A 12,216-nucleotide genomic window follows, 5' to 3' on the forward strand; every position below is an offset into this window, starting at 1 on the left:
CTGGCACACAGTGGTCTCCGTTCCAACACCAGGAAAAGTTTTATGTTTAAAAACAAAACAAAACAAAACAAAAAAAAACACGACCAAAAAAAAAAAATGACAGGAATGCTCAGGTTTTAACCCAAAGGACTCTTTCAAACATCAGTTCCATCTTCCAAACACACAACCCAGCACTGAAGTCATTCCAGAGCACCAACGCTCAGGAAAGGGGAAAAAAAAAAAACAAACAGGGAAAAAGTCAAAGGAGGAAGATCCAAGACATAACAACTCATTCATCTCAATTTGGAAGATTCACTGAGATAGTTGGATAACTAAACCACTTTTTTTCCATGAGTTATTTTTTATCACATACACTGAAAATGCACCTTACAAAGGGAGTGATCAAGACTGACAAAAAAACCCCATTATTATACGTTCTTAACTATTTCTGAGCTGATTCACCTGCTGGAGCTCCAAATATTGGATTTCCCAATATTCCTTGTTCATTACAAGCTCCTTGTTTGTCTTCTTAACACTCACTGGGGGAGCAGGGATTTAGAGCTGCAGGGAAAACATCATTTCTATCATTTCATAGCATTTCTACGTTTGCTGTGTTAATACTCAAACCCAGATTTATCAAGTGCCAGTCCTGCAAACCCACTCAGAAGAACAGTTTAAGAAAAAACCCACCAACTAACTACAAACAAAACAAACAAACAAACAAAAAACAAACCAGCAAGAACAGGCTTGTCAAAAAAAAAAAAATTAAAAAAAAAAAATCTAAACCTGCTCAGTTTTAGGGTAACCCTTCCCTTGCAAATACTTTGGAAATTAAAAAAATATGGAATATTCTTTACAAGATAACACTGGTCCAATGGGCATGTGCATTCTTTTTATTTCCATACAGAGTGAAAACAAATACCATACAGAAAACAGTAAACTACATTTTTTTTTTAGAGGAAAAAATTAAAGTATATGGTTCAAAAAAATGGTTTTGTGAAAACAAGGGGGAAAAAAAAAATGTTTCTGTAGAAGAAATTAGGAAGCTGTTATTTCAACTTCAGGCCAGGTAAAGCCTGCCTGGATTTTGCAGTAAAATTTGATTAAGTAGAAATCACTGATGATGTATTAAAAATGAGCCAGAGTCCTACTGCCATCCAGCAGGGAGAGTGGAGAGGATTCACACAGAGGACCCTGCATGTAAACTATTCCCACCTGGAGTCACAAACAAGATTTCATGGTGCTATTATTTGTGGTTTGTTTTTTTTTTTCTTTCAAGAGAACTACTTTGCCAAGAAGCTCATATAGTTTTCTACAGCCTTTTCTAAAAGAAAAACGATGCCAACAGCAGGTTTCTGGTCAGCCAGAGAATCCTGCTGCAGAGTGCTTGTGCCATGGTCTCCTGCAAGACAAAAACCTGGGGGTTTGTAGCTCTCATTGTCGTGGCAAAAAGCAGGTTTTGTCACATAAAAAAGCCTGGGACATGTCCCATAACTGAAGGAACTTTTCCCCCCTCAGCATTTCTTCGGAGCACAACTAGGTGAGATTTAGACTGAGAACCCTTTTTGAACACCCTGACAGCAAACGGGTTGGTGCATTTTCCTTGCTAAGGTTCCCCTCATGCAACAAGTCCACTGGTTTACATCCTGGTAAAAACAACCCCTAGAGAACAAGTCGTTCCAGGAGCCACATCAATGATTTCTTGGCACTTCCCTGCACTCAGGCAGGAGAAGTTCCAGCCATTTGCAACAGCAAGTTTTACTTTTAAATACCTGACGCCAAAGATGCCTCTATTTTTTTTTTTTTTTTTTTTTTTTTTGGTCTGACTTCATGAAATGCATCCACATTACCAAGCCAGGAGTCATTCTTCTCTTCAAGCTGAAGGATTTGACATTTATCTCCCTTTGAGTTGATGACTCAAACACTAATCCTGCTCACAAATCCAGCTAAGATTTATCCAGTGGAGCAGCCGTTTTCGCCAGGCGCTGCCTCACAGCCCTCGGTGACGAGTCTCTGTTGGACACCTCTTTGCCCTCCATTTCATCATCTGAGTTATCTTCCTCGTCTGCTTCTTGCTCTTCATCCAGCTTTTTCAGCAGCTCACCTGCCTCTGGAGACAGTTTTCCTTAAGGAGAAAGGGAAACAGGCACACACAAATAAAACACCATTAAGATTTTTTAGCGTCACGGGGAGCTCCGCTCAAAACTTTTCCCTCCTTGGTCATGTGGAATTTCATGTCTTGCAGGTATGAAAATGCTCTAAAAGCATTTTTCTACCTCCCCAAAAAAAAAAATGTTCTTTAAAACTTTAGCTAAATGCAAACCCACTATAACCCCAAGGGCAACCAGCAAAGTGTCAATCACATGCACAAAGCCTTGTGCTCAGTCTCGGGTCCTGCACACACGAGTTCTGCACCAATATTTGTTTCATAGATTTACCAAACTGAATTAGAAGTTTACAGGGGGCTTACTTGACTGAGGGTACTGTGCTGGTCTGTGCCTTTTGGAGGGGCAGATACAGTCAGCCAGGAACACCATCATCTGAAACCAAAGGAATCAAAGCTGAAACTTCCAAACATTCTGCACACGGAATCATCCGGGTTGGAAAAGAGGCTTTTAAGATCAAGTCCAACCATTTACTTAATGCTACCCTGGCATGGATCCCACCCAGCCCCACCCCTGTGTGTGCCTCAGGGGTGTAGCAGGTCACTGACCACTTCCCCTTGGATTACGGGGGCTTCATCCTGCTCCCCCTTCCCTGTGTTCCAGCTCAGTGTATCCCAAAAACAACTGTTAACCACTGAGGCGAAGGCAGCACAAGGGTAACACACAGTGGTCACAATCTGTTTCCAAAATGCTTCACTTACCAGTCCCAGTATCAGTCCTGAGAACAGAGTTGCCAACCCAAAAATAGCATAGGAGCCCCAGACCGGTATTCCAAGGTTTTCTGTTAAATAACCATGGCCATGCTATGGAATAAAAGACAAGAGAATCATTCCAAGAACAGCTGAATACCAGGTGTGTTAAGATAAAATGAGGTAGAGATGTAAGCACATACCCTGATCCACATGGACAACTGGAACAAAGCTGACATGCTGCTCATCCTGGAACAAAGCAGAGAAAAGCAACTGAAAACATCTCTAAGTCAGTCCCAAACCTCTATATTCTGATTTCTCTAACTTATTCCCACACTGAACCTCATGCCCCTGTCTGGTTTCCCTTCTAACTATTAATTTATATTTTCTGTTTTGCCTTTACTTCAATAAACTCCTTTCCCATCCAGCTACTTTTGGTATCAGTTTGTATAATCTTCCACATAGGGACTGCTACAAATTCACAGACTTCCTCAACTTGGATCTGCTGGCACATTAATTTCAAGTTACTTTTATGTTCTAAGTGACATTTGGACCAACAGTGTATGAGGAGCCAGCTGGAATTCTGTTCAAGACGTTAGGAATGAAGCACTGGGAGATTTTATTAAAATCAAAAATTAAGCTATTAAAAAAAAAATCAGGTTATAGAAGAACTGAGAGCTCTTCAGACACATTTAAGTTTAGTGTCTGAATATAAAAAATAATAGAAATCTTGGTAATCCTAAATTAATGCCCTAAATTAATCCTTGGTGTGGGATAGTATTTTGCTGGAGAACAACAGTTTGAAGAATTCAAACAGCAGTTTGAGTGCTGTTACACAAAGTAACAATGCCGAGCTTCCTGGAAGATGTAAATTTTCAGACACTTCACAAAACAAACGTTAACAGAGGAAAAACCACAAACAATCAGGTTCATTTGCCTCAACCAACGGTGTCCCCAGCGTGCCTTGTCACTCAGTGCCTCAACTACTCTGACTCCACCACACAGCACAGGCAGCACCAACTCAAAGCCCCAAAACTTGAAACAATTCCAAAGACAGTGTTTCTTCTCAGCCTTCACTTTCCCTTTAACAAAGAAACCTTCACCCTTCACCCTGCTTTTATACATTGTTTTAAACAACAGCATAGATGTACAACTATGTTGCTATATTATTTTCCACTTTTTTATTGCTCATTTAGAATCCCAGAATGGTTTGGGTTGCAAGGGGCTTTAAAGATCATTTCGTGCCACCCCCCTGCCATGGGCAGGGACACCTTCCACTAGCCCAGGTTGCTCCAAGCCCTGTCCAACCTGGCCTGGAACACTTCCAGGGATCCAGGAGCAGCCACAACTTCTCTGGGCAAGTGTGCCAAGGCCTCACCACCCTCACAGCCAGGAATTTCTTCCCAATATCCAACCTAAACTCCCCCTTTTTCAGCTTGAACCCATTACTCCTTGCCCTGTCACTACAGTCCCTGAGGGAGAATCCCTCTCCAGCGCCCTTGAAGGCCCCTTCAGACACAGGAAGGAAAGAAAATTCCTACAATTTCGATGGACAAAACATCTCACTGCCTCATAAGCAACTCCCAGTGTCAGCAAGTCACCTACAAGACTTTAATAAAACAACACAGTCACCTATTGCTCAGGGCATCTCTGCCACAGTGACATTGCTAGGACATCTCTACCATGGTGACATTGCTGGGGACATCTCTGCCACAGTGACATTGCTAGGACATCTCTACCATGGTGACATTGCTGGGGACATCTCTGCCACGGTGACATTGCTGGGACATCTCTACCATGGTGACATTGCTGGGGACATCTCTGCCACAGTGACATTGCTAGGACATCTCTACCATGGTGACATTGCTGGGGACATCTCTGCCACGGTGACATTGCTGGGACATCTCTGCCATGGTGACATTGCTGGGGACATCTCTGCCATGGTGACATTGCTGGGGACATCTCTGCCATGGTGACCTCTGCTCTGATGACAATATTCAGGTCACCTCTGCCATGGTGACAATGCTGGGGACATCTCTGCCCTGGTGACAATGCTCAAGTCACCTCTGCTATGGTGACAATGCTGGGGACACCTCTGTTATAATGATAATGCTCAGGTCACCTCTGCTCTGATGACAACATTCAGGTCACCTCTGCCATGATGACAATGCTGGGGACATCTCTGCCATGGTGACAATGCTGGGGACACCTCTGCTATAATGATAATGCTCAGGTCACCTCTGCCATGGTGACATCTCTGCTATAATGGCAACAATCAGGTCACCTCTGCTCTGATGACAATATTCAGGTCACCTCTGCCACGATGACAACGTTCAGGACATCTCTGCCACAGTGACAAATGCTGAGGACACCTCTGCTTATGATGACAGTGCTGGGAACATTTCTGCCATGGTGACAATGTTCAGGTCACCTCTGCTGTGGTGCCAATGTTGGAAACACCTCTGCTACAGTGACAATGTTCAGGTCACCTCTGCCATGATAACAATGCTCAGGTCATCTCTGCCATGGTGACAGGTCACCTCTGTTATGGTGCCAACCCTCCCAGAGCTGAGGAGGAGGCAGGACACTCACCCACCAGGTTCACATTCCAGCAGGGAGCTGCTCCCACGGAGGCAGCAGCAGGTGTGACACCCCTGTGACACCCATCCCAGCATGTCTGGCAAAAAATTCTGACAAAAACCAACCCAAAACTTACAGGAAAGAGGAAGGCCCAAACCACGAGGACACTGGTTCAATAGATTTCCATTCCTGGTCGTTGATGAAGTTAATGAAGTCAGTTTTAGTTCTTGCACCCTGGTACCTCCTGAACTCTCCATCTTTGCAGCTGTAAACCAACAACAACAAAAAAATCCTTTCTCTTATATGGTTCAAGCATGGAGCACTTCCTTCCACTCAACAAATTCCCTCCCACCACCTTGTCTATTTTTATATATATTTAATTACTTAGTCAGTTTTAATTCTTTAGCTGTTATTGCCTCTAAAATCTTTTCCAAATGCCTTAATTACAAGTTATTCCCAGAATACTGACCCCACGAATATCTTGGCTGGCTTTAGGCTGTGATTCCATAAAGAAAAAAGATAATGATCTTCCTAAAGCACTTGCCACACAGCTGCATTAAAGATCAACCTACAGAGACATGATTGCAAAACAGAAACACCCATGAAAAGACAGGATAAATAAGGCCTGAAGGGAAAGGAAAAGAAATCATCTGGCAGTATCATAAGGTCACAGAAGGTAAGACAGTGGTTGAGTCAGTGAAAAGTAACTCCCATTCTTAAAGAGCATAATAAACCTCGTTTATTTGTCCCCAAAATAAGGGAAAAAAAAAGGTCCAATCTCCTCCAAAAAAATCCCATTGCATTCAGTACTTACTGATAGATGGTAGGAAGAGCTGTGATGATAAAACGGCCACTTAATCCTGTAGGAAAACAGGTATTTTGAGAAAAGTATAGGATTTGTGTAAGAAAAGGCAAGAAATGTTATTATAAACCAAAATACAGGCAGTGGCACCCCCAGGTATCAACCTTTATGTGCAATAAAACACAACCTTGTGCCTATCATAGTACACGTGGCCTAAAAGAAATCTGTCCCTGGACAAAGAGCAAGGAAGTTTTTCCATGGGGAAAAAAAGAGATGTCCAGGGGTAACTGCTCTGTTTGACTATTTTGGCTGTAGCTCCTCAGAGAGAGACTGATCCCCACATGATCTGCAACCTCCAAAAACCTTGAAGAAAATAACCCAAGTGAGGCAAGTTTCAAAAATTCTGTGACTTTGGAGAAAGGGATCAGCATGGAGAACATCAAGTTTAAAATCCCACGGAGATAAGTGAGGTGGAGCAGAGGGAGAGCAAACTCTTTGCACTCCCTTTTGCCAGCCAAGGGAGGGACTTGCTACAGGGAAGGCTGAAGCCACAGCTTTGCTCAAAAAGTATGGCCAAAAATCTGCTTGAAATCCTCCACACCACTTCTCTAAAGAAAAAAATATAATACATAAAGAGAATGACAGGTTATCTAATTTATTTATTCTATGGATTTTATCTATTATCTGACTGTCTCCTCCCTGTGAGGGTGGTGAGGCCCTGGCACAGGCTGCCAAGAGAGGTTGTGAATTCCTCATTCCTGGAAGTGGCCAAGGCCAGGTTGGACAGGGCTTGGAGCAACCCGGGATAGTGGAAGTGTCCCTGCCCACGGCAGGGGGTGGAATAACACGATCTTTAAGGTCCCTTCCAACCCAAACCATTCCGTGACTCTATTAAGCAAAATTAGAGTGTTTAGCCACACAGCAACCCACCTTTGGCGGAGATGAGTTAAAGACTCGTGTTATTCCCTGTTAATTCAGTTTATCTCCCACAAGCACCACTGTTTGAGCCGAGCATCCCCCGCCGCCCCCTCCAGCCCCTCTCACCCGGCTGCTCCGTCACATCCACTTTGGCCACGTTCACCCCCAGGTCCTCTCCCCACTCGGCAAACTTCTCCCACTCCGGCTGCAGGTTCTGGCAGGCGGGACACCACGGGGCGTAGCTGTGGGGATGGAGGAAGCACAACCCTGTCACCACAGACCCCGCCACACACACACACAGACAAACACACGCACAAACACCCCGCACCCCACCACACCCACAGCCCCCCCCCCGGCAGCGCTGCCCCACTCACAACTCCACCATCCACTCGCCCTCCAGCAGATCCCGCCACATGCCGTCCGACAGCACCTTCACGGGGCTGGGTCTGCCCAGCGCGGCGGCCGCCAGCGCCAGGCAGAGCGGAGCGCAGAGCGGAGCCCACAGCGGAGCCCTCAGCGGGGCCCGCGGCTGCCCCAGCGCCGCCATCTTGGGCCGCTCCGCCCTCCTTCCCGCCGCGTCACCGCGGGACACGCCCCCCGCCGCCCTCAGGGGCCGCGCGTGCGCGGGGAGGCGGGTCCGGGCGTCCCGGTGGATCCCGGTGGATCCCAGAGGATCCCAGGGAATCCCGGAGCGGTCCGGGTGGGAAGGGATCTTAATGATCTCATTCCAACACCCCTGCCGTGGGCAGGGACACCTTCCACTAGACCGGGTTGCTCCAAGCCCTGTCCAGCCTGGGCCTGGAACACTTCCAGGGATCCAGGGGCAGCCACAGCTTCTCTGGGCAACCTCTGCCAGGGCCTCACCAGCCTCACAGCCAAGGATTCCTTCCCAACATCTTGAATTTCTCCTCCTTCAATTTCTACCCATTACTCCTTGTCCCAGGATCACTGAGGTTGGAAAAGCCCTCCCAGCCCATGGATCCCCCCTGTGCCCGATGCCCCCCTTGTCCCCCAGCCCAGAGCACTGAGTGCCACGGCCAGGCCTTCCTGGGACACCTCCAGGGATGGGCACTCCAAACCTCCCTGGGCAGCCCCTGCCAATGTCCAATCACCCTTTCTGTAAAGAAATTCATCCTGATGTCCAACCTGAACCTCCCCTGGCACAGCTTGACGCCGTTCCCTCTCCTCCTGTCCCTTGTTCCCTGGGAGCAGAGCCCCCCCAGCTCCCCCCTCCTGTCAGGGAGTTGCAGAGCCAGAAGGTCCCCCCTGAGCCTCCTTTGCTCCTGGCTGAGCCCCCGCATCTCCCTCAGCTGCTCCTGCTGCTCCAGACACTTCCCCAGCTCCGTTCCCTTCCCTGGACACGCTCCAGCCCCTCAATGTCCTTCTTTAATTGAGGGGCCCAGAACTGGACACAGCACTCAAGGTGTGGCCTCACCAGTGCCCAGCACAGGGGGACAATCACTTTCCTAGTCCTGCTGGCCACACTATTTCTGATATACAATCACTGTCACTGCAGCTCCTGACCAATAGTCCTTCTCCAGTTTCCTTGCAGGCTCCTTCAGATACTGGAAAGCTTTTATGAGGTCTCCACGCAATCTGCTCTTCCCCAGCCTGAATTCCTCCAGCTCTCCCAGCCTGTCTTCATAGGGTGGGTGCTCCAGTCCTCTTACAGCTCCATGGCCTCCTCTGGACTTGCTCCAAGAGTTCCATGTCTTTTTTATGTTGGGGACACAAGAAATGCACACAGTATTCCAGGTGGAGTCTCACCAGAGCAGAAGTGGAGAATCCCCTCCTCCAACCTGGTGCCCACACTCCTCTGGATACAGCCCAGGATCCCATTGGCTTTCTGGGCTGAGAGTGCACACTGCCAGCTCATGGTGAATTTGTCATCAACCATCACCCCCAAGTCCTTCTCCAGGGGGCTGCTCTTAATCCCTTCTCTGCCCAACCTGTCGGTGTGCCTGTGATTGTCACATCCAGGGCAGCCTCAGGGATTCCACTCTGAGGGAAACCCCAATCCCTGCATCACCCCAGGGTCATGGAGCAGAGCTTCTCTGCTGCTACCCAGAGAAGCTGTGGCTGTCCCTGGATCCCTGGAAGTGTTCCAGGCCAGGTTGGACGGGGCTTGGAGCAACCTGGTCTAGTGGAAGGTGTCCCTGCCCACAGCAGGGGGTGGAACTGGATGATCTTTAAGGTCCCTTCCAACCCAAAGCATTCCATGGTTCCATGGTCTTTAGCTACTTATGGCAGAAAGTCACAGCACTTGAGTACTTAATTCTCAAGCAAAAACCAGGGAGAAGGACAACAGTAATAAGCAGACAAATCCCACGTCTTCTCCTTCCACAGGGAGAAGGACACTGGTAACAAGCAGACAAATCCCACTATCATCTCATCTCACTTCTGTCTCTCAGCACCTTAGGCTTTTCCAGGAAAGGAACCTCTTTTTCCATATGCACAAACTTTCTCTCCCACCAATTTTTCTCCAGCTCCTGCTCAGGATCAGCTGTGATAACATCACCTTCCCTTTTCCTGCCTGGATCATTCCTTTCCCTGCCTCTTTCCCATAATTTATATCCCACAAGCCCGAGCCTTGGCAGAGGTCTGCAGCAGCCTTTGAACAGTGCAGGAAAAAGAATAATTTTTTATTTTACTTTATTTTGGCAACCTATCTATAGTACAATGTGCATGTTCCCTTCTGTAGGAGAACACCAAGGCATTATTAAGGACTTGATGAGTCCTGTTGTTCATCGATTCAGTGCTCACTAATAAATCACTGCTTGCAGCCCTCTGCTGGTCCTTTTGAGTCATAATTGAATTTTTTGAAATTTGTTATTGATAATCCAAGAATATTCCATTCAGCATCAGTAATGAGGTGAGATGCAAGGAGCTGTCTCTGCTTAACCACCAGACTCAGTGATCCTAAAGGTTTTTTCCAGCCTAAACCACTCTGTGATTACCAGCACACATCCAGATCATTTGAGGTGTGATGAAGAAAAAGTGCATGAAACTGTGTTGTGTTACCATGTGTAAATAAATTTACCACTGTAAATAAAAGATTCCTTCAAAGGCACACAAAGCTCCCTTTGGGAACAGCTTGAAAGACCCTGAGAATGATGACTTCATAGCTCCTCTGCTTGCTTCCAGGAATTACTTTAAGTGTAATGACTGCTCTGGATTACTTTTTATCTCTGTTATTAATGTTACATTGACGTTGTCTTGTTTCTTTGTAAAGTTTTGAGAACAAGAAGGCCCTAACTGTATCTTTCAGGTATTTTTTTCCTCCAGCCTATTCCCCGAGCTGCCGGCAGAAATATCTCCCTGGTCTTTCAAGGTTCACAGCAGAATAAATAAATTTAATAACCAAGTGACCTTAAGAAATAAACACATCTTTCTGTCTCTTTATTTTTTTTTTCCCCGTGTTCTTTTCCAGCGCTGCCACACAGAGGCAGAGTTGAGGCTGCTTCCAAACGGGAAAGAGCGAGGGAAGAAAATCCTTATCGCTTAGAAACGACCTGGATTTCCTGCTGGGGACACCGAGTCATTTCTCAAGGTGTGAAGGGCTTTTTCCTTGTCCAAGTTTAGGGTGTTTTTCCAAGATAAAGGGGATCCTGTGGTCAGTTTAGTCCTTCCCACACAACCACAGCTCGATCAAGACTGGGGTTACAAAAATCTCAAGTGTGTTTAAGTTTCGTGAAAAGAATTATCCATTTAGAGCAAGCACAGGAAAAGGCTGAAGCACAAGCCCAGATAATTGCTTGACAGAGGGAAAATTAGGAGTATTTTAACCTCTTCTAGTGGAAGGTGTCCCTGCCCATGGTGGGGCGTTGGAAGAAGATGGTCCTTAAGGTCCCTTCCAACCCAAACCATTCTGGGATATGTTCTTCTGTCTGTGGGGCTGTTGGGTTTTGATACAGGATGAAGGATGATGAAGCAAAAAAGGCCTGTGTAATCAAGAAATCATTCTTTTCCTGATGACATCTGCACCTCAGAAAAATCAAATCCCACAGGTAGGAGTGGGAGGGAAAAGACTCAGCTTCCTTTGGGCTTTGTTTCTTTTGAACTGAAAATAAGGGGGGGGGAAAGACTGAAATGCTTGAATATCTCTCATTTTTCCCAAAGTTAAACCCACAAAGATGAATAAATCCTACAAAATCCAATCCAAAGTAGTCAAAAAACATTAAAAAAATGCACACAAATTGACCCACTGGGGGGGGGGGGTTGCAGAATGTTGATTAATTTCTAAATTAATTTCTATATTCATTTCTGTTTGAAATGTGAACCAATTGAAGCAGCTCTATTTTTACATAATTTATCTTCTTTTTCCTGCTTTTTTAAGTGCCCTGAGGTGCCCTGAGGACGAGCTGAGCACTAAACCAGGCAGATGAGCAGCAGGAGCCCGAGGTCTGACCTTCTGAAGGACCACTTGAGGAGAGCAGAGGCCTGGCCAGGTGATTATTCCAAGCTCTGCAGTGCCTGGATGAGGTACAGCATTGGAGCCCTGACCTCATTTATAGCTCCTGCATTTATGAAAAGCCAAGAGATTATGCAGAGAGCTTTCCTGAGGGTGATCATATGAGGCAGGAGACATGAAGTCATCGTCCTAAAGCCCAAGGTGAAATCAGGCTGTCCCAAAAAACCCCAGGCAGGCCTAGGGATGCATCTCGTAGTGCTGCAGGAAGGAAAACTGATCCAGCTTCATTTTTTTAGGGTGTTTTCCTAAGAGATCTCCTGAAGGGGACTTTGTGGTCAGTTTAGTCCTTCCAACCAACACACAACCACAATTTGATCGAGTTTAGGGTTATAAAAATACCAAGTGTCTGTGAATTTCATGAGTTGTCCAGTTAGAGTGAGCACTTCTGCCAGGCTGTTTCCTGGCTTTATCCTGTAGGGAAAGCTGGTATTTAAAATCTCACTTCAGAGCAGTTTTCTGGGCTTAAGAGTTAGAAGACTAAAAATCAAGAGGCAATTACTTTTCCGTAGCTCAGCATTTCATTCCAGGAAGACAATCCAGGCATCAATTCTTCCTCCTGCAGAAAAAAATCCTGGCTTCCATGGGAAATAATTCAATCCTACCTGCCTGAAC

At 46.2% G+C, this 12,216-nt stretch overlaps 2 protein-coding genes across 2 annotated transcripts in view; one reads left to right on the plus strand and one right to left on the minus strand.

The window, feature by feature from the left end:
* LOC116788859 (maestro heat-like repeat-containing protein family member 6) overlaps window positions 1-12,216 on the plus strand; it is a 946,858-nt gene that overhangs the window by 490,958 nt on the left and 443,684 nt on the right. The gene's annotated exons all lie outside the window — the stretch shown is intronic.
* TMX1 (thioredoxin related transmembrane protein 1) lies at window positions 1,194-7,706 on the minus strand. The gene is made up of 8 exons (XM_032692099.1): window positions 7,508-7,706; window positions 7,260-7,375; window positions 6,228-6,273; window positions 5,550-5,678; window positions 3,037-3,082; window positions 2,846-2,947; window positions 2,450-2,519; window positions 1,194-2,104 (listed from the first exon to the last, which is right to left on the minus strand). The coding sequence occupies exons 1-8, from the start codon at window positions 7,678-7,680 to the stop codon at window positions 1,926-1,928; spliced, it is 861 nt and encodes a 286-aa protein (XP_032547990.1). The 5' UTR covers window positions 7,681-7,706; the 3' UTR covers window positions 1,194-1,925.

Source organism: Chiroxiphia lanceolata, chromosome 6, assembly GCF_009829145.1.
Source record: "Chiroxiphia lanceolata isolate bChiLan1 chromosome 6, bChiLan1.pri, whole genome shotgun sequence".
NCBI classification, from domain to species: Eukaryota; Metazoa; Chordata; class Aves; order Passeriformes; family Pipridae; genus Chiroxiphia; species Chiroxiphia lanceolata.